At 39.3% G+C, this 21,906-nt stretch overlaps 2 protein-coding genes across 4 annotated transcripts in view; one reads left to right on the top strand and one right to left on the bottom strand.

The window, feature by feature from the left end:
• LOC109043987 (UNC93-like protein MFSD11) overlaps window positions 1-1,603 on the top strand; it is a 32,276-nt gene extending 30,673 nt beyond the window's left edge. Inside the window, exon 8 of one of the 2 annotated variants that reach the window (XM_072306266.1) lies at window positions 848-1,603. In XM_072306266.1, the coding sequence (XP_072162367.1) occupies window positions 848-1,048 (201 nt within the window). In that variant the 3' untranslated portion in view covers window positions 1,049-1,603. The remainder of the gene's footprint in view (window positions 1-847) is intronic. The other variant, XM_019061412.2, reaches the window with a different exon arrangement.
• A 10-nt stretch (window positions 1,604-1,613) lies between these two features.
• Window positions 1,614-21,906, bottom strand: part of LOC109044026 (arylsulfatase B) — a 30,526-nt gene continuing 10,233 nt past the window's right edge. Inside the window, exons 1-12 of one of the 2 annotated variants that reach the window (XM_072306263.1) lie at window positions 17,415-17,683; window positions 16,701-16,888; window positions 14,656-14,853; window positions 13,273-13,432; window positions 12,158-12,384; window positions 10,339-10,591; window positions 9,122-9,279; window positions 6,950-7,107; window positions 5,528-5,667; window positions 5,068-5,210; window positions 3,572-3,705; window positions 1,614-2,401 (exon numbers count right to left, since the gene is read on the bottom strand). In XM_072306263.1, the coding sequence (XP_072162364.1) occupies window positions 2,164-2,401; window positions 3,572-3,705; window positions 5,068-5,210; window positions 5,528-5,667; window positions 6,950-7,107; window positions 9,122-9,279; window positions 10,339-10,591; window positions 12,158-12,384; window positions 13,273-13,432; window positions 14,656-14,775 (1,731 nt within the window). In that variant the 5' untranslated portion in view covers window positions 14,776-14,853; window positions 16,701-16,888; window positions 17,415-17,683 and the 3' untranslated portion in view covers window positions 1,614-2,163. Of the gene's footprint in view, window positions 2,402-3,571; window positions 3,706-5,067; window positions 5,211-5,527; window positions 5,668-6,949; window positions 7,108-9,121; window positions 9,280-10,338; window positions 10,592-12,157; window positions 12,385-13,272; window positions 13,433-14,655; window positions 14,854-16,700; window positions 16,889-17,414; window positions 17,684-21,906 lie in introns of those variants that run through there. The other variant, XM_072306264.1, reaches the window with a different exon arrangement.

Raw genomic sequence — 21,906 nt, 5'->3', positions numbered from 1 at the left:
CGCTTTTCCGAGAGGTTAGTTTAGTTGCCTGACCCAACTGAACGTTTAGAACGCCTTAAAATCTGGCGATACTTCCCGCTTTGCCGGGAGGTTAGTTTAGTTGCGTGACCCAACCGAACTCTTAGAACGCCTTCAAATCTGGCGATACCTCCCGCTTTGCCGAGAGGTTAGTTTAGTTGCGTGACCCAACCGGGCGCTTAGAACGCCTTCAAATCTGGCGATACCTCCCGCTTTGCCGGGAAGTTAGTTTAGTTGCGTGACCCAGCCAAACGCTTTGAACGCCTTCAAATCTGGCTATACTTCTCGTTTCTCCGGGAGGTTAGTTTAGTTGCGTGACCTAACTGAACGCAACACATTGTTAGTTTACTCATTTTACTGCACGCAGCAAGCTGATACCATCAAAAGAAGCATCACGAACAGTGTTTTCTTTTTCTTCTTTACCTTTAAATTTTTTTATATAACGCATGCATACAAAAGTGTTAAAAGTGAACATTTTTATGTGACCATTATATAAAAAAAAGGTCATCATTTTCGTGAGCTTTTCGCGATTTAGAAGATTTTTTAGTACGTTTGCGAAAAGCTCACGAAAATTATGACTTTTTTTTATATAATAGTTACATAAAAATGTTCGCCTTTAATACTTTCGTATGCATGCGTTTTATAAAAAAAAATTAAATTTCGTACATAATCTTCATCTTTTCCTTCTACGGTTCTGCTAATAGGGGAATTTATTTTTGCTCATTCCCGTAAAGTCGTCTATACTTGTCTAAAATCAGCATCGGTTGAGTTCTAAGAATATTTTACCTCTAATAACGGCTCGATACAAAATGTTTTTTGGTGTTTGCAGTTTGTTGCAGAAGGGATATATTACTACTACTGCACCATCATGTCCCTCTCAACGCAACTCCTCCTCCTTGGTTCCTCAGCTGTTACAGGTCTGCTACTGTTTATCCCTGTCGACCACAAATACACTCTCTCCACTCTGCCGTCCAGCAAGAAGGATGGCAAGAAACCAAACTCAAAAGACGTCATATTAGAAAAGTACTAAAAAAAAAATCGTCTTTCATGTCTATGGGGGCACCAACTCTTAATTTCAAATATTAATTTAAGAATGCTCTTCCTAAGACGCCAACAGTACAATTTGATGGCAAAAAAATAAATTATGAAATGTAAGTATATTGGAAGGAGTGCTTGTGTATTTAAATGTTTAAGAGACAATTTCTAAAAATTTGAGTAGAATACAGAGATGTATTTCTGGTGAGTTCAAAACTGAAGAAGCCGAATAAAATAATATATAAAGAGTATAGATGAGTGCTTTTACGAGATGAGAGCTTAATTTACTATCCTTGTTGTGTAATTCAATCTTATATTTTTACCACGGATTTTATGTAATTTTATTCTGCATTTCCATAAAATTTCTGACCGATATGTACAATTATTTAATTCATCGTGTCAACTAAAGTTAAAATTTGAAAGATTTTAAGCGTGTGTATTACTCTAATTCGTCGAGGATTTTCATAACCGGCGAACCAAATTATTAACCTCAACATAGAAAAATTGCAGCTCTGCGGGACAATTTTTCTAAGGAGCTCTTACAGAAATAAAATACGACATTTTTGAAGTAAATATAATTTTCTCATTTATTTATTTTTTTTTCAATTTTTTATTATTTTTTTTTTTGTAATTTACTCAACAACTCAATAGCCCGACATGCAACTCAATCGTATCTAAAAATGGTGGTTTTGAGAGTTTTGTACAAAATATATACATCTAAAAAGGAACTTTTTCGAACTCTCCTCCGCACCCTAATTTTCCGAGTGTGCTTGAGCCTATGCAGGGAATTCAGTGGCGTAGCCAAAAATATTTCAAAGGAGAGTCTATCATCAAAACTTTGTCTTGGTCGTCCATTTGTCAACAATTCGGTGATATTGGGGGTGGGGGGGAAGTCAGTTAGATCTCCTTCATCCCCCCCCCCCCCTCCAAATACTTCACTAATGGGCATCAACAATACTTGAAATTAGTAATAACCTGGAGACATTTTTTCGAAAAAATAGGGGAGAGGGGGAGATTTATAGTAAAATCTAAACTTATGAAACAACATATTTGTCCAAATAATCTTCCATGATGGCGCATGTGAGTCTCTACGATACGGAATCCTAGGGTTTAAAAAAGTTTTCCTCCGTTTCTCGTGCAGGCGAAGACAGCCTCAGTGATCGGAAGGAGCGGTTCTCCCTGGGGTTTGATATCGTCGGGTAGATTGAGATGGTCACCAAAATTGGTCCAAACATAGCTCCAGTGCTCTGGATTCCCACGCTCGTACAATGGTAAATTTCCGGGAGGCTCAGCCGTTTTGCTAATTTCATTCAAACGGTTCTGCAGATCTTTTAACACCTCTGGATGCCTGTGGCCGAAGAAAAAAAATCAAGTTGACGCTATAAATTTAAATCTAAGAAATGAAAGATCATGCTGTTTAAGATACAGAGAGAGCATCAACGAATATCATTGTGACACCATTAACAAGTAGGAATACCTACCCTAGGTATTCGTTCACGCCGATGGTATACCTCATAGTAATTCCGGCACGACCTTGGCTCCTGGAGTCACTTGAACTTTTTTCTCTCTAATAGCATATTTTTAATTTCATTTCTTCTTTTCTACTTATATTTTTAGCTTTCTTAATTTTTTTTACATCCTTATTGTTTCTTGTTTAATATTTCCCATATGTCTATTACTTCTGTAGTTTTGACAATAAAGGTCGCTTAGAAAAAAAAGAAGAAAAAAAGGTATTCGTTCGGCACCATCCTGTATACGGGAGAGTATTACCATCTCTATCCTTTCACTGCAGAAAAAGTGTGCCGCTCTCTGATTGGTCGGCTATCATGGAGCCCGAAGTTGGACCAATGTAAACAAACCTCAGCCCCTCCGCTCCTAGTTTGGCCCAATTTAAACAAACGAGATGACGAAAAAGTTCTACAAAGTTCTAGACGTGATTTTGGGTGTGAGAATTTTTTTTCCAACTTCTGAATTGGGTTCGGATCGAACTTTGATGAATATTTTTGCCTAAAATTAAACTTTGAGTGTGATTATCATTCGTTTCTCAGCCGATAATACGTGTTCCTCTGGGTCAGGTTCGTTTTCATTGGGCCAACTTTGAGGCTCCATGATAGCCTGAAACTGATGAACCAATCAGAGAGCGGCACAGAGATAACAATACTCCCCCGTATACAAGTACTCTACCATCAACGGGTGCCACGATGGAATCATCAACGGGTGACTTAGACAATAGCGGACAATAGGCAATTGGAAAATAGCCGATAAGGGAGATAACCTTATTTTTAATGTTTATACAGTGAAGTATCTATAAAGTAACCGATCCCAATGCCCATCAAATGAGGTATGTTGAAAATGACCCAGTAGCCTATTGAGAGAGAGAGAAATTGATATGAAGTAGAAAAAATAATTGAATGTCTTATGACAATCTTTAAGATGATCACAAAAAGCCAGGTTCAATTGAATTTGAGGGGGAACGGTTAAAAAATTTAAGAAAGAAAGAAAAAAAAAGTGTTCTTACTCTTTGGCTACATTGTTGGTCTCGCATGGGTCATCCTCGATATTGAAGAGGCATGGTCCGTGAAACGGGTCACAAGACTTACGGTCCTTCCGGTCTAAGCAAACCACCATAGCCTGTCTCCTCAGTTTCCGGATCTGAAATCACGATAAATCTAAGCATGATGTGGAATAAATTGGACGTAGTTCTACCAAACAGACCTGTGTGGAAGTGAGAAATATGGGGTGTGCTCGTTAGTTCTCTGGCCATAAGAGTGAATGAGAATAATAAAGCGCCAGTGACGTCAACGGAGATGGAGCCGCCGTCGTGCTGCTCTCGGGGGTCATCAACTCATGAGCCCTGTCCACAACGCTCTCTTGCCATGCCCGCGGCTCATGAGTTCCGCACTCAGTTGCACATAGGTCTGTTTGATAGAATGCATTATCCCGCTTTTCCAATTCTTCAAAAGGAACCACGCCCACTTTTACATTGCTTCTTATGCAGATTTCTAGAGCACACCCCATATTTCTCACCGCCACATAGGTCTGTTTGCTAGAAATACGTCCAATTGCGCCCATATGAGTATGAAGGATAACATCCAGTTACACCGTTCTTAAATAAACATAATATGAGTTGCGAAAAACTGTATCTTAAGGTGATTCTATGGACGTCATAGTTGGTGTCAAGACGACTTGCGATATATCGCATCGATTGGTTCCATTTTCTCAGCTCCTCGTCATTTTTCTCGAATTTTGAGATTGCAATTCTGTTGTCAGGAGACTAAAGAACTCATTTACCAATTTTGACAAGCAAATTCAACGTAATTTAGGCGTAGTTTTTTTCAGAGGGAAAAAATATTTTCGAGTGCAGTTTCGATATCAGTATCGGATGCAATATTTTTCCTCTAAAAAACTGCGCCTTTATTAGATTAATATGCTTGTCAAAATTGGTATATGAGTTCCTTAGTCTCCTGACAACAGTATTGCGATCTCAAAATTCGAAAAAAATGACGAGTAGCTGAGAAAATGGAACTAATCGATGCGATATATCGCATGCCATTGCACCTGGCAACTAAGGAGCCAAAGCCGGGGACTGAAACAACGAATTTTCCTTTCCTGTGTAAAGATTACTTTATGAACATTTCAAGAAATAAAGATCGATTGGTTCGTTTCCTTTTGATAAAATGGAATGTTAGCGGGTATTTTGAAATATTTTGAACGAGGTACGCACTTTTGCAGTTTCGCCATCGTAAAGGAGCCAAATCGTCTATATAAAGTATGTGAATGAAAAATTTCAGCTTTTGCGATGTGTACGTATATTCTCTGGTTTATTTTCTTAATCCAGAGCATGCAAATGTTTTCAAATTACGATCCAAATTATTTTAATTCACCCTTAAATTTTAGAAACACAGTTATGACTTCGGTTTGTGTAATTTAGCATTGAAAGAATCCAATAAGGTAAGGAAAGCTCATTTGAGCAAATAGAAGTCCTCCGAGGTCTCAACAGGGGCGAATACAGACCTGTTCAGGCGAGGTAGATAGGTTAAGTTTCTTCAGCATCCTGCTTGTTACGCTATCCAGAACCAAGCTCACATTATAATCGTTCTCCGAACTCCTTTCTGAGGGACCGAATGAGGCATCTCCAATTCCTCTGAACACAGTGCCTGAAAATTTCATATGGAATGATTTTAAGAGAAAGCCCCGAATAAAAACGATTTCCTAAATATTTAAGTGCTCAAAGTTCGGTTAAATATGTTTTGAAAAAAAAACCAATCATTAGAAAAAAGATAAAAGGGTGAGAATTGAAAGTATATTTTTTTTCTTTGTGATCTGTTTAAAACACGGACAGGAAACAGATTTACGAAGATCTGGATCTTGTTCGAGTTCGCGACGCTTGCCTCTGTCATCGGGAGCTTACGCGATCAAAACCTCTCGTGGTAGAATCTCTTAACATTCATTACAAATAGTTTAGATTACCTACCGTTTACATATTTCCATTTGCCGTGACGAAGAGCTGCATTTCCATCAATGGGATCAATGTTGTGCAAAATGGTTGTGTTGCTGAACGGCTTATCGCTGACTAGTGAGTCCCAGACATCATGTCCATCGAGTTTATGGCTCCTGAGGTACAAGAAAAGCAAGTCATTTTAAAAATATCTGCCAAAAAGAAGAAACACCAATGATGGAGATACGTGTAAAGGCGATACTTAATCGATTATTTGAATGATAGTTGAAAATTATACGGATGTGGTCAACTGATTCCGAGGAGGCTTATGTTCAAAACCTCGTCACGAGGCTACAGCTTTTACCAAACAAAGACGCGAGTCTTTCAGTATGCTACGCTGAGAGTCTAACTCTCCTTGATTACTTCGCAATTTCACCCCCTCTTGCTAAAATTACACTGCAAACGGTCAAAAATAACTGCGGACTCCATAGTGCGATAGAAATGAACCCCTGCACATTCGGACGTATTTATTCTGAATGGAACTATGTGGAAGTGGAAAGATGGGGTGTGCTCGTTAGTGCTCGGGCCATAAGAATGAATGAGGATTTTAAAGCGCCAGTGACGTCAGAGGCAACAAAGCCGCCTTTGCTGTCTTTTCGCTCGGTTTTAACTCATAAGCCGTGTCCACAAGGATTATGTTACATGTCCACGGCTCACGAGTTAGCGCTCAATTCCTTTTGATTCAATGTAAACTCCCGCTTTTCCATTTTCTCAAAAGGATTTATATCCACTTTTACATTGTTACATCCAGCTCACAACGAGCACACCCCATTTTTCCACTTGTACATAGTTCCTTTTAGCATAAATACGTCCATTTCTGACTCATCCATAAAAACTTCACGGGGAACTAATTGTACTTATGCTATTCCTAAAATGAGTCCACAAAAGTGATTCTCTCATCATGGCAAAGTAGAGCCCATCCTTGTGTAGTCCCCCATGATCTTTGCAATCCGGCAGAAATCTTTCAGAATGAAAAAGGCTTAGATACGCTGGTGTTAACTTCGGGTCGAGGGATACAATTTACATCGGAGAGCAAAAATTATCATCGACAGTATGTGGATGGACTTATAATCTATTTTGTTAGATATAACGTACAAAACGTAAATGAGGGAGCAGCAACTCCCTGAGGGGCTAAAGGAGGATAGGGGACTTTGGCGGCTGGGTGTCGCAGAGCGCCAGAGAGCGCTATTAAAACGGCATGTAAAACTACGTAGTGTTTACTCTGTAACTTATCTTGTATCTAAGCATTTATTGACCAAGGATTATTTACACTCCAATGCTGTGGAGAGTCAAAATTTTTGAGCGGATTTAAGTTTCAACTCAATTTGTACCTATTGATAAATGTATGAACCTAACAGATTATATCCACCTATAATTTAGATTGCAAGAGATGCTTACCTAGTATCAATGCTTTTATTGGATGCCGCCGATAGAAGGGTAGGCAGCCAGTATGTGATGTCCATCAATTGAGTTGAGACTCTACCTGGGTTTTTAAATGCTGTGCTCCACACTAAAGCTGCTCCTCTCACGCCACCCTCCCAAAGGGTACTTTTGACCTTAATAATATACAAAAATAATAGTATGATGTAGTGTTGTACTTATGTTAAAAGTGTGTTAAAAGCATGGCAGCCTCAGCTATTTTTGGTAATACTCTCAAATAATGATTCAATGAATCAGGAAGTTATAACGACGATAGCGATATCACCATTAAAAATATAGATAATACCTCACACGAATGAGTTTATTTGAGTTGTTCAATACCAATCTATTTTACAGTTTCAACAAAATGTCTCATCATTTTCAATGGTAATGTTATAAATTAACGTAACCGTAGTCAACGGAATCAAAAGCTAAATAGAGCTATTTCCGTCGAATATGGTCGAAAAATCACATAAATAAACACGCTCGGTTTACCACTATAGTCTACACAAATGTCTTTATTTAGTGTGAGGAAGAAGTTTTTTCCCCTCTCTGAATCTGCCGGCTAGGAAAGCATCGTTGCGGGTAAAATGTCATTGTGGAGAATCGCCCGAAGAGGATTCGTCCTGCAAAGAAGTATCCACGATAGAGTGTATCGGGGGATATGACCAAAAACAGGAGCGCCTTCCATTTTGCGCACATGCAACATGGACTTCCTCAGAGCATAAATAGTCGCATGATGCGCCCACTTTTTACGACCGAAGCTGCACTGCGTTGTCGGACAACATACAGATGGATGATCATTATATTTTTGAAAATAGGTGGATAAAACTTCACTCGTCAAAGTCACGAATGATTTTCATTAATTTAATTAGGCTACGTGACTCGCATTGCGGTTTTTTAAACTTTAATCCACTGAGCCTATTAATATTGAAAACCTTGATTTTGGGTTGGGAGCCATTGATTTCTCGAACGACGTAATTTCTATACACTTTTACATCCCTACGTAATGTTCCTCTTTTCGTTCAAAACTGAATCTTTGAGACTTAAATGTAAGCACGCCGGTAGGATCCTCAATTTTTGTGAAATTCAGGGCCGGGTTTACCTACTTGCCGCCCGTGGGCCGCCTGTATTTTGCCGCCCCCTTCTAATGCGTTTTGGAACATCAATAAAAACCATCAAGTGAACGTGCCGGAGGGGAGAGCGCAGAATACGCGTTTACTCGTGTTGGACACTTTTTTGCGAACGCCCTGTCAACACCACTAGCAAAAATTCACGGAACTTTGCGCGAAAGTTAAGTTCCGTAAACCTATCTCTGTGTATACAACGCCTTCCATTTGTAGGAAATTAACAAACAAGTTATGAAAGAACAAACATAAATATGGTCTAATAATTTTAACTTCCGCCGCTGCGCCGCGCTGGTCTCACTGTGTTTGGCGCAATGCGTGAGGTATTCCTGCAGTCTTGTAGGCACCATGCGTTTCACGCCGACCGCTGCTGACCGCACTACGTTGGACGCAATGCGTGAAGTATTCATGCAGTCTTGTAGGCGCTAATATGTGTTACATGCCGACCGCCGCGCCGAGAGCTTCTCCTATTCATCTGAAGTCCTCGTCATCATAGCGCCGCGCCGCTCCAAGCCAAATTGCGCGTTTGGTTTCTCTCTTAACTCGACTTATTGAAGGTGCTGTCTCTTGTATCACCGAAAGACAACAAAATTATAAATTACTATACTCACCGAAAGACAACAAAATTATAAATTACTATACTCTCAGGAAATAAGAGATTTTTTTGCCTTTTCTCGTTTGAAATGGTTATTTTGGATCTAATTTTTTTTCAGACCTACATTTAAAAAAATTTCAAAATTTGCCGCCCCCTGAATTTGCCGCCATGGGCCGCGGCCCATATGTCCACCCTCTAAATCCGGCCCTGGTGACATTATGATCAAAATATTAAATTGAAGAAGTTAATTGCGACTTCCCTTTTCCGTTGTCAAAAACTGGACGATAAACAGTTTGAATACCTAACATTATTAGGGTGCGTCGTTATACCTCTTTTATCCTAGGAGGTGTGAGAAGCTTGGGACTTGAACCTAGGACTGTAAAACGGTTTCTTAAGAAGAACATGATATGGAGGATACGTTCAACTTACTCCTTTGAGTGGCCAGTTTGACGCTGCGTTTATGTTGAATCCAGCTGCGGGACCTCCATTATCCGTCGTAAAGATGATGATGGTGTCCTTTAGCATCTTCTTCTCGCTCAATGCTTCAACTAGCGACCCTACAGACTGGTCCAATTTATAAAGTGCAACTAGAAAAGCATATGAAATTAAAACTGAAGAATCCAATTCATTGAAATAATTCATAATGTTTCCATCAAGCTTACCGGTGTTGCGACTGAGAAGATTCTCAGGATGTGTTTGACAGAAATTGACTCTGCTCAGCAAAAAAAAAAAAAAAGGTTCACTAGAATAAGGTGTTTGTGGAGAATTTCGACCCTGAGCCAAACATAAGCTATATTTTGCTTTGTCACCCATAAGTTTCCTGGGATAGACCATTCATTCCCAGGAAAATTCTGAAATTAGCTGTTCTTTTTTCTCTTTGCAGAGACTGTAAGGCTTCCAGGTCTTTAGAGAGACAATTTTGCTGTACTGTATGCCTCTAATTTAAAAAAAAGACCTCAAGTTTCTTTTGCTTTTCTCACGTTTTGAAGGAAACTATTTTTCTTTCAGATAAACTTTTAACGATGCTTTTATAAGGGTGTAAGAAATTATTTTAGAGAAGATTGGTTTTTTTAGAAATCTGGAGGTCCGTAAAAGTAATCAAAGGTAATTTTTTGATTCTTCAAAGGCAAATTCAGGGGAAGGGGTACCCCCCCCCCCTCGTTCACTCGAAAAAAAGGAGGAAGAAAAAGGGAAGAAAGAAAGAGGGAAAGAACGGAGGAAAGAAGAAGAGACGTTTATAATTGGTAATTACTCATGACGAAATTGACTCAACCTGCATATTTGATGCTTTAAAATTTCGAGAATTTTCGGAGGGCCTTGGACCCTTCTACGCCCCCCGTTCGAAGTGCCTGGATCCGCCAATGGGATCCTGCAGCTCAAAATCCACTAAAATTTTCCCTCTACAGACCTAAGAAACTATTTACCTTGATTTTCGTGAGGACTTGTATTTATATTTTATACATTTTGACCTATCCGCAGTAGAGATGGAGCTCTGTAAATTTGATGGCACATTGTTCGCAAGTGTGGGTAAGTGTGCGCCAAGACCACATCTATCGAGAAAACTTTGAAATTCATCTCCCTACTCGGCGCAGGCGCGGCCGAGCGTTTAAAGGCCTTTTTTCTGAGGAAGGGGGGGGGGGACTTACCAGCGTATCTCCTCCGATGGTAGTCCTGGATGTGGGCGAACATAGTGGCGGACAACTGCTCTGAGACGGGTATAGGGCTGTATGTGTTGCCAGAGTGCATTGCCGCGTGGGACATGTACAGGAAGAGGGGCTTCGAGGGGTCGTGATCGCGGATAAGCGACGTGGCCTTGCGAGTGAAGACGTCCGTCGAGTACTCGCCGTGCAAGTCGTACGCCACGTCCATCCCGCGCCGCATATCTAAACCCCATGTGCCCTGCAAGAGACATTCAGCCATGTAGATATGTTTTGGGATGATTCCTTGCCCTCCTCACGTTATAACATAACTACACCTCGTGCTAAGGAAGAACGCCGTTTGAGCATTCAGACGTTGCAAAGACGTTGTGCAGAATTTATTGAGAAAATTGTGAATATTTTTTTCCAAAATTTTCGGACACTTTTGTACGCAATGTTATCATAAATATCGGAGCATTTCAAAGATAAATGTGCATAAATGTCATCAAAAATACATGTTTTGTGTGGGAAATTTGGCAACTCCCGGATGTTTATACGGCGTCCTTCCTCAGCAAGGCAGTACACTTCGTGATGAACCCGGTCGTGCAAATACGTAATGCTTTCCCGGTTCATCTTCAAATGTTTTGTCAGCCAAGCGATGAATTGGCGAATATATGAATTAAATGGGAAGTTGTAACGATTCCTCTCTCATATTTGGACCTTGTTTCGTAGAAAGGAGCCAAGCCACATCACCTATTGCCAAATTTAACGGGGCAATTTATTTTTTTACGAGAAAATATTTGTGTGGATTTCTTTGAAAATTTGTAGGAATTTGCTTCGTAATATGCAAAAAATTCACTATAATTTGCATAAAAATCCGCACAACCCTTTTCATACAAAGAATTAAAGTGTCCAATTTTTAGCAATAGCTGATGTGGCTTGTTTTCTCTCTGTTTAACGCGGTTTATTTAGCACTATTTTCCTTTCTTTGCATGAGAATTCTTCGGAAAATGGGCTCAGATGTTTCTTCTTCTATATGAGGCAGTGTGAAAAATCAATTTAAATCCCTACTGCGATTAAAAAACCTCCACCGGAAACTTTGATTTTTGACAGCATAAGAACGTTAGGAGCTAGTCAAGCTGAAAAATACTGAAAATATCGATATTTTTTTTCTTTCATCTGACTTGACTCTCTTCAGCCTATGTTGATCATAGACGCACCTAGTAGCATCAAGTTTGAACTGAGAAAAGGGTTTTAAAAACAAGTTTGAAGTTCTATTCGTCCATAAGACTCAAAGATAGGAATAAAGTTCAATGACTATTTTGACCTTCAAAATGTGTTTTGTCAATTTTGAATTACTGACAGAGGGAAATTTAAAACTAATTCAATGTTCTTCAAAAAAAAAAAAAAAAAAAACCTCCCAACTCATTTTCTTTTTTCCGAAATACAGCTTGGTACGTCTTTGCTGTCTTGCTTTGGTCCATATGAGGGGTTTGGAGGACAAGGCGGACATTAGCAGTTTAACTGACTTTTTAATGTTTAAAAATTGGGAGCGAATTTTCCACAGAATGTGCATTAAGACTATTTTTACTTAAAATCACTAATATCTCAATTTTTTCAAAAACTTCACTTATGCGTCTTGTTCTCCAAGCCCCTCATATCGTCGCTCCTCTGACGTAAGGGCGTATCTCGATTTCGACATGAGCCCTGGTAAGCATGGAGTTATATTGACAACAGGGTTCACGTGGAAATCGAGATACGCCCTTACGTCAGAGGAGCGACGATATGAGGGAGAAAAAAACAGGTGTAACTTGCAGCTGTGATTTACATTTTCACAAGCGGTGTGATCATAAAAGTCTTGTCGGCCGGTCCAAAAGCCCAGGTGAGAGTGGAATCCTCTGTAGAGAGGTGTATACTTCTTCTTGTAGTGACCCAAATGCCACTTGCCTACCATGTGGTTCGTGTATCCAAGCTCTTTTAGGTACTCCGGAAGAAGCTTCTGTTTCAGTGGTAGCCCCCGAGGCTCGGCACCGTACAGAACGAAGTGTTGCATACCTACATAAAATACAAAATAAACAAGTTAACATTATAACTGATGAAACAGATCGGTGATGAAATTGCTGGAATGCATGTAGATGGCTAAAGTGCGAAACCACGTATCTCCAGCGCGGTGTTTCAAAATCTCCTCTGCAAGTTTATTTCTTCGAGGAGAAATAAAGGCAACTATCGCTTGAAATTTACACAGAATATGCTCCTGACAGAGAAGAGAAATGAAGGAACTTTCAAAGAAATTGGCTAGTTTTTCAAGGGGAAAATAAAGTATGTCAGGAAGTCTGCAACGTCGCAAACGGAGATACGTGATTTCATGACTCGCGCGCTACTGGCCCAGCCGTGCGCTCTGCGAGTGATATCATTTGTGTCATCTTTATTAAGTAATTATAGTACCATTAATGATATCCGTTACGGGGATCACTCCTCAGTCTTTCCTCAGACATCTGAAGCAGCTCCAACGAAGTGAAAACGTTCACACCCAAAGTCAGAAAGCTGTGATCCTGCACACGTATAACATCACTAGATCTTTCTTAAGCTCAGGGCAGTGACTGAGTAATGTGCTTGCGCTGTGTTATACGATTTGGTTCTATTATTATTTTTATTTATATGACCAACTGCTAAAATGGTAATCTATGAAGTTTTAACAACTCTTTTTAAATAACAACTCTCAAATTTTAGCGATTTTAACAGGCTCTAGGTTTGAAAGACTTGGCCACGGCCCGTCTTTCAGTCAGTTCTCATCCAAAAGCGTTATTTTTGTGGGAAAAATCTACATCATAATTATAATAATTTTCGACGAAAATGAAAAACCGCTCTCCTTCTTTTACGAGTCCTTTTTCCTATTCTAGCAATGTATTTTTCCCTCTATAAGTCAAGTAGTAATGAGATTACCTGTGCGGATGGGATATTTTCCGGTCATGAGAGCAGCTCGGGATGGCGTGCAGAGAGGATTCACGTAGAAGTTTTGTAGAATGATACCAGAATAGGCGAGTGCGTCGATATTCGGCGTCTGAATTGCATTGGATCCATGGAATCCTACATCATTCCAACCCTGAAATTTGTATCGTTAACAAAGATAGAAACTTGCTGTTGCTTCTGGTTTTTTTTTTGCAATTTATTGTTGGAAATTTTAAGCGTGAAAATTTATATCCATACGCTAACCGACGAATATCCCAGCTGCCCGATTTCTGACGAACACCTCGCAAGATTTTAACGGAACTGAAATGTATCGAAATACAAGCCACGTAATGTTTTAATTTTAGTGTATTGGATCTACGTGTTGCGTTTTCAAAACTTGGTGAACTTCCGCTCTACGTTGACTAGCCTGAGCTCATTGTAGCGCCTTGATGCAATTAGTCGTGTTCAATGAATGTGCGTGTTGCATATCCAAAACGTGAAGGCACTCTCGCTTTCCTCACTTCTACAGAGATGTACGGGGTTTCTCATTTGCAGTAGCACCCGAATGATGAAATACCTACATAGAAAGAGCATCGCTAGTTGGTGACAGCCTTTTGACCAGCGGAACGGACAACGGGGGTAGGTCGGTGGCCAGTCCGCAGACGGGGCAAAGTTGCCCAGTCCCTGGCCTAGGCAATTTTGCCGACGGGGTGTTACATCCGTAAAAAATTATATCCGATTATTCTTTTATTCAATCGACTTGCCCAGACGGGAGAAACTTACGTCCAAAAATATACGCGATTCAACCCGTACATTTGAATAAAAAAAATAAAAATAAAAAATAATAAATGTTCCTTAATCTGTCACAGAATATACCGCTTGAGTTTCAGCAAAAATAACAATTGTCACAATTCGTTCTGTCCAATTAAAAAAAAAAGTGAAAGCAAAAGGAAACAAGAATAGATTTAAAAAAATCTATAAAATATTGAATTAAGATTATGTACATGGTGTTTCTGCATATCGACGGTGAAACTACCAAACCACGTATCTCGTTTGCGGTGTTTAAAAATCTACGCTCACATTTTATGTTTTTGAAGTAGACCAAATCAATGTCACTCCTTGAAATTTTCACGGAATTTTCTCCGCACAAAGAGGAAAAATCACAGACATTTTCAAGACTGGATGTTAAGTAGTTTTTCATTTAAAAAATAAAGTATGACAGGAAGTCTGCGACGTCGCAAACCGAGATACGTGGTTTGGTAGTTTCACCGTCGATATACAAGTACATACCGGCGTATGTACCGGCGTGTGTACGGCATAAGTATAGCACATACAAGTAGGTAACTAAGCGAAAAACAAAAAAAATTCATATTTTACCAGATCGTCGGCTAAAATGTAGACAATATGCGGTCGCTTCTGTTTAGTGGCGGTGGTGAAGACTTGTGTCGCAACCATTAGCACGCAAAACAGAAGAACCCAAGCCCTCAATTTTATCATCTTGCAGTGGAATGGGCTCCAGGGCTCTTTTTTCCGTGTCGTTTACTTTGGCACGCTACTCCGGTCTCTAACTATTCCCTGGAAATGGAAATCCACAAAAAAAACGTAATTCTTCTCTATGCTGGGAAAAAACTGGCAACGTCGCATGACCAAATGACCGTGCGATGTGCATAGTTCCACGTGAATTGAACTTAGAGGCTGGAATAATTGGACGGATTTTGATAGAATAAGCCTAACTATATTAGATTTTGCCTATTTTCCTCTCATGTTTAATTTCCTTGACAAAAATCTGCTACATTTTGACATGAAATTTTTGCAAGCATATCCGGAAGAAATTCACAAGTCGGTTCAAGGCATTATGACGATTAGTTCTCTGTTAACAACTTGAAAAGTAGGAGAGAATTACGCAATGTGAAACGCAGTTAGGCTTATTTTGGTAAAACCTAATAAAAGTCGTGTGTCCAAACAAAATTTAAAATACAAACTCGGAGAAAATATTTCTTCTCTAGCATAGGGAATAGAGGTGGCATACAGTGAGGTGGCGTTTTGCGATATACCGATTAATCTGCCACTTAAACCTATGATAAAGGATTGATAAACATGGTGTTCGCAATGAACACCTTGATAATCGATTCTGTCATAGCTTCAAATGGGGAAATGTCGATAATCGATCATTCGCGCCTCGCCACTGGTGGCATATGGAAAAAGTTGAACTTTAGTTTCAATGGATTTAAAATCAAAATAATTGCCTTTTTCGGAGAAAAGGTTGTCCTAAGTGTAAACTTTCTCGCTTTTTGGTTTCTTTGTAGGATCCAAATCGTCGTTTTCCATACAAAAACACGAAACTTCATTTCAATGCTGCCCCCGTTTTTCGCGCAAATTGCATTTTAACGAGGAGGATATTGGGAATTTCTAACTGAAAATTTCATTAATTTTTCTTCTGATCTCATGCAAAAGTCAGAAAAATTTGCGAAGAAAATGATTCTGGTTGGTTTTGGTAAAAAAATGAATAGTCTAAGTCAATTTTACAACCTTGGAATGAAGTTACGTTCCTTCGTGCGGGGGGCTCGAAATGTTGGCAAAGTTATACACATATTTTATCGCAAAAACATACTTTTCGTGAAATCCCTCTCTTTTTCAAACGAGTTAATCTCCAAATTTAAAATATTCTTTCCTTGTCCTAATTTTTAATTTTGTACTACCTTTTGTGACCCCTGCTTTTTAAATTTTTAAATTCTGTACTATATTTTGATCCCTCCTCTAAGGTGTTAATGGCTCAATAGACCACTAGACAAGGTACGAATTTCAGCATTCTGATACATGTTTCTTTACCAAAATTCCACGTGAAACGCGATGCGCACAACGAAAATTACCGAAATCAACTCCTTTCTAAGATATTTAATGATTCTTGGTGCGTGAATTGAAACCACCCGCTCATGAAAACTCAATGCTCTACGTGATTCACATCGTGCACTAAACGTTATCATGAAAGTCTCTGCGATAAAAAAAATCTGGCAGCCTCAATCTTGACGCTTTGGCTCAGCTATAGCAAATTACTTATAGTTTGAAAAACACATGGTGGGAAATGAACATTGCTCGATTGAGAAGCTTGCTGAAACCCTTGTAGTGCGCGATTTGACTCACGTAGAGCTTTGAGTTTCTTGTGAGTGGGCAGTTCAAATTCCTCGTAACCAATGTGAAATAAAAGTGTTAATAACTTCGTTAGGAGTTGGTTTCAGTAATTTTCGTTGCGCGAATCGTGTTCTACGTGAAATTCTGGTTAAGAAACATGTATCAGAATGCTTAAATTCGCACCTTGTCTAGTGGTCCATTGTTAAAAGCACCAAATAAACGTACCTATCTACCAACCAACCATAGATCACCTAGATAAAACCTAGAGGATATTGAAAAGTGTATGTACTCACGTGAGCATATATTTCTTAAATTTTACTTTATGATAGTGCTGATTCCAAAGAAGTCAGGAGCGCAACTAAAACACAGACACACACTCTTCTGCACGCCGCGTTGTTGATATTATCCGCACATCTCAAGTCTAACACCAAAATCAAAGCCGATTCTCTAAGGTCAATCACTGAGCAGGTTCCCTCTCTACCTATTGGGCAAAGGATAACCATGTTGTCAGAGTTACCAGTGCGAAGAGAGACCTTCTCGTAAAATTTAAATATTTCCTCGAGAAAGGTATATGCGCATTTCAATTGCTAGATTGAGAATTGATGAAGACAATTTAAAGATGATAAAATTTGAAATTTTCACCAAGACATGAGAAATCTAGATGGCGAAACTCCAACTACGCGTACTTCATTTGAGGACCACCTAGAAATTGAGGCAAAACGTTTGGACCAAAAGAGAAAAAAAATGAAATGTGAAAATGAATTTCTCCTAAAAGGGGAATAAATGTATTAACTATGAGAAGACTTCATGCAGACCCAAAGACAGAAGCCAAAGGGTTAGTTACGTCCGTCATGGAATCGCATTTTGATGGCTTAAGCTTGTAGAGTGACAAGAAATAACACGATTTCATCAATCATTTACAGCAGTTTAAATCATTTTTATATCGGTATTGTAATGGAATAAAAGGTAGACACCACTAGTCGAAACGATAAAAATTTGGCGCATACCTGTGAAAGAGGGTAAATCCTCTAAAAACTTAAAACTGAGATATCAGGCACTATTTTTTGCATCGAAGCAAACTAATACTTCGGGGAGCACATACAATCATGACAAGAGGAACACACAACGACAACAAGACGGAATAAGCTATTGTCACATTTTTTCATACTATGTCGAATCGAGAACCCCGTGTAACACTTTTGATGTATTTTCGATGTTCAGTGAGAGTGTAAACAGGATTCCGACCTTTCATTCATTGATAGTATTTGATTAATAATCTAGTTCAGGAAGATTATCTTCTGTTCGGACGCAATTGACGCAAAATGTGTTTGAATGCATTTACCTAACTCCATAGGTGACTTGCAAGTGCAGTATTTGTGATTTGCTGGCACGATTGCTTCGTACGTAATGGCATGCCTCCCATAATTTTAATCAGAGTTGTGCTTGCTACTTTCAATCCAGTTCATAAAGTCTATTCTTTCTTTTTTATTTGGTAAGTTTTACAAAGGAGTGTTGAGAGCTGATCGTCGTGAATCGCAAAAGTTATTCGGTAACGTCCACACGATTTTTTCTTTTTGGAGGAGAAACGAAACCAGGAGGAGACTAATGTGTTAAAAATAATCATGACGAACCAATTTAAAATATAAATAAAATGTATTGAAAGACAATGTATGCTGTAGCAATTAGGAAGTATTTCTATGAGACAATCGACGAACATGTTTCGCTTGCAATTTGGCAACATCGGATTTCCTCAATTTAAACCTATGTTAAATAATCGATTCTTGTCGGAGCACCTGGCTCCTACAGGAATCGGTATATTTCCATAGGTTTAAATGGGGGAAAAACAATGCTGCCAATCTGCTACATCCGCTAATTTTAACAAGGTACGGCGACAATGGCGCTTATTAGTTGCCAAGTATTCAGTAAAGTGGTTGCGAGTAGAGTGAGGAGCTGGCCGACGTTGCTTTACATTGACGCCACGGGGAAGGAGCCACCTTCAGTTTTTTCTTCTTCCCAAATGGATGGGTCTAGTTCCGTGCCCGCGGGAGTGAGTGACCTTACTCGGTCGATCTTGCACTTGAGCAAAAGAGCTATTTTGAACGAGACTCAAAGTCAAATTCATCTTGACCTACAGCGGGAGATCATGTATTGGTAGTACTCAAATTCATCCTTTTTCATCCGACCCAAACTCATATTTTTTAACCGTTGAGCTCCGCTAAGGCGCGGCATATTGAGTCCGCAGCACAGACGCGAAATTGAAGGGTTTAAACTCTCAAAAATGTTTAGTTTAGCACACTGATAAATCCAAAGATTTAAAATTAAGAGGGGTTATTATTACTATTATATACACTGCCCCAATTTTGAATTTATCTATTTATTTATTTTTTGTATTAGCGCTCCTCACATATTTATAAATAAATAAAAAAAGGTTTTTTTCTTAAACTTCAACCTTGCTTTTTTGTAATTTAAAGTGGCAAATTACTTGAACATAATCAAAATTTCTACAAGATTAAGAAAACTACACGTAAAAAATTGTAGTACAACTAAATTCGAGATATTAAAAAGATGAATAAATTAAAATACGGACGGGTGCACGCGAAAAAAACCGTATTTATCTTTGTTTGCAACGTTACACGCCATACATTTCATGTTTTATTTCATTTCAGAGTTTTTTAAGAATAAACGTACAGTTTTCCTGAAGTGTTTCCGGGAACTTCTCGGAATGATCTCAAATAAAATCATCAAAAATGTCGATGCGATATTTTCGTTCGTATTTTTTCTTCTTTTTGTTAAACCCAAATAAGTTTACGTAGTTTGAGTTTTTTAATCGATGCAATAACGATACCTATTTCCTCCTTAATCAATGGTAAAAACCGGGCAAAGAATCAGAAGCGCCTAACTGATTTCAAACAAAATCAAAGAAAATTTCGACCCTATATTTTCGTTCACTCTATTGTCTTTATTATTTTCATCAACAAAAAAATTAAACATCGTCCGAATTTCTGAATCCCTGTAATTAGGATCGGACTTGCTCCTCAAAGCGGCCGGGGAAAATTATACTTTCAGCGAAAAACATACAGAATTGTAAAATCTCTACAGTCCTGTGATCCTATGCAACTTGCAATTTGCAAGCTTGCGGTGGGCACTGTTCGGAAATTGTGTTTACCGGGGTAGGTATTGGACACCAAGGAAAGACTACTTTTCAACGACTTGAGCGTGCTTCGTGGTGTACGCGCAATGCATGAAGTATCCTGCAGACTTGTAAGGCGCTATACTAGGCTCCGCGCGCCCAGTGCTGTATGCGCAATGCATGAAGTATCCTGCGGTCTTGTAAGGCGCTGGTGCGTCTCGCGCCGTGCGCGCCGGCCTCGCGCCGGCCGCATGTGATTGATGTGATAATTCAAACTTTCGACGTCAGCGGTTTTCAACTTATGATTTTGACATTTTTGTAAAGTTTGTTGGAATTATTGTCAAAATTATAATGCATTTCATAAAACCCAACTAATTTTCTCCTCTTCATTTACATATTTTTATAGATAATTTTAAATAAAAGCCTGCAAGTGAAGCGGCTTTTATGTGTAGGCTCCATCGTTATTCAGTGATGTAATTACGTGATCATTTGGACTACATTTTGCTATTCGGAACTAACATTTTTGGCTCATTTGTAAAAACTCTTGTGTGCATAAGGAAACTAATGGTATACACGTTGTTCCTAAATGAAGTCAGGAATTGTGGTTTCCATTTGCAAAACGAAGTTCATTTGATCAATGAGGTCCTTCGTGGCGTAGGGTATGGATTCGATCGAAATGAATTGAAAGTAATAACTTGTGATACGATCGAATCGACGCCGGTTTTTTAATAATTCGTCGGTTGAATTGGTGTCGATCGGTTCACGGTCATCGTTAAGGCGGTATAAAGATTTGAAAGTTTACTATAGTAACTTTTCCTACCGATTTTTTCTCTCTTAAATCTATTGTTTCTAAGGTCACAAGAAGTACACATCATAATCTCATTATGCGATGGTGACAGTAGTCATGTTTGCAGACAAGCAACTCGTCAGATTTGAAATTGGAGGGGGGGGGGGGCTTTTTTTTGATGGGCAATTAACGTAAATCCCCCACAGTGTTACTTGTTTTCCCTCGGTGATATTCTCCTCCGCCCCCGTTTCTTCTTTTCTCCCCGATCCTTCATTCCCTCCCTCATATTTCCTCCCCCCTCTCCTCGTTTTTCTGTAAGAAAAGTTTAGTTTAATTTTGAAAAACTATGATATATTTACAAGTGAAGAGTAAGCAAATTTCTGCAGTGAGAAATGAGACAAAACTGTTAATTATAGCATCAAATTGTCAAAAACTTCCGAGAAAGGCGCCCGGACACCTCCACCCTCACACTCCCTGGAAGGAGTCCGCGCACACCAGCTGGAAATCTACGGCTGTTTCGGGGGGGGGGGGGTGCAAAGTAATGAAATAGTGAAGGAGCTCGTCAAGCGCCTAGGGGGGAATGACACCACTCTCATTTTAAAATTGTTTCCATAATTAATTATATTGTGATTTTTAAGTGTGGGTTCATTTATGATCTTGAATGGACCACTAGACAAGGAACGAATTTAAGCAATCTGATACATGTTTCTTAACCAGAATTTCACGAAGAGCACGATTCGCGCAACGGAAACTATTGAGGCAAACTCCAAACGAAGATATTAACGGTTTTATTTCACATTGGTTACGAGGAATTTGAACTGCCCGCTCACAAGAAACTCAGAGCTCTACGTGAGTCAAATTACGCACTACAACGGATTCAACAAGCTTCTCAATCGAGTAGTGTTCATTTCCCAACATGTGTTGTTTAAACTATAATCAATTTGCTACAGCTGAGCCAAAGCGTCAAGATTGAGGTTGCCAGATTTTTAAATCGCGGAGACTGTCATGATAATGTTTGGCGCGCGATGTGAATCACGTAGAGCATTGAGTTCTCATGAGCGGGTGGTTTGAATTCACGCGTCAAGAATCATGAGTGATCTTCGGAAGGAGCTGATTTCGGTAATTTTCGTTGTGCGCGTCGTATTCTACATGAAATTTTAGTTGAGGAAAATGTATCAGAATGTTGAAATTCGTACCTTGTCTGGTGGTCCATTATCTCTTCTACTAATAAAGCAGACTTCACGTTGATTGACTCACTCACTCACTAAATCAGCGGATCTCGTGAACGGAAGCTCTGATGACCCTGAGATTCGGCACTGGGATATACTATTTGACTCCGATCGTCGAAGGCGCTCTTGATACAACTATTTCACCACGGGGGATGTCCATATTGCCGCTTGCTTTATTGAAGGCGCTCTGAACTTTGATGACGGCTCGGTCACACTGCGCCTGCAGACGCGGTGCTGACAGCGGAGCAAAACTAGAACATCGCTTCGACATTCTCCACCTGCTTTCTGTTTCTATCATAGTTTACCGAAACACATGAGTCATACTTGCAAAATTTTGGATCATCGCTGATCCT

This window comes from Bemisia tabaci, chromosome 1 (genome assembly GCF_918797505.1).
Source record: "Bemisia tabaci chromosome 1, PGI_BMITA_v3".
In the NCBI taxonomy this organism is placed as follows: domain Eukaryota; kingdom Metazoa; phylum Arthropoda; class Insecta; order Hemiptera; family Aleyrodidae; genus Bemisia; species Bemisia tabaci.
The sequence above is the reverse complement of the archived record's forward strand: the minus strand, read 5'-3'. Positions and strand labels throughout refer to the sequence as shown.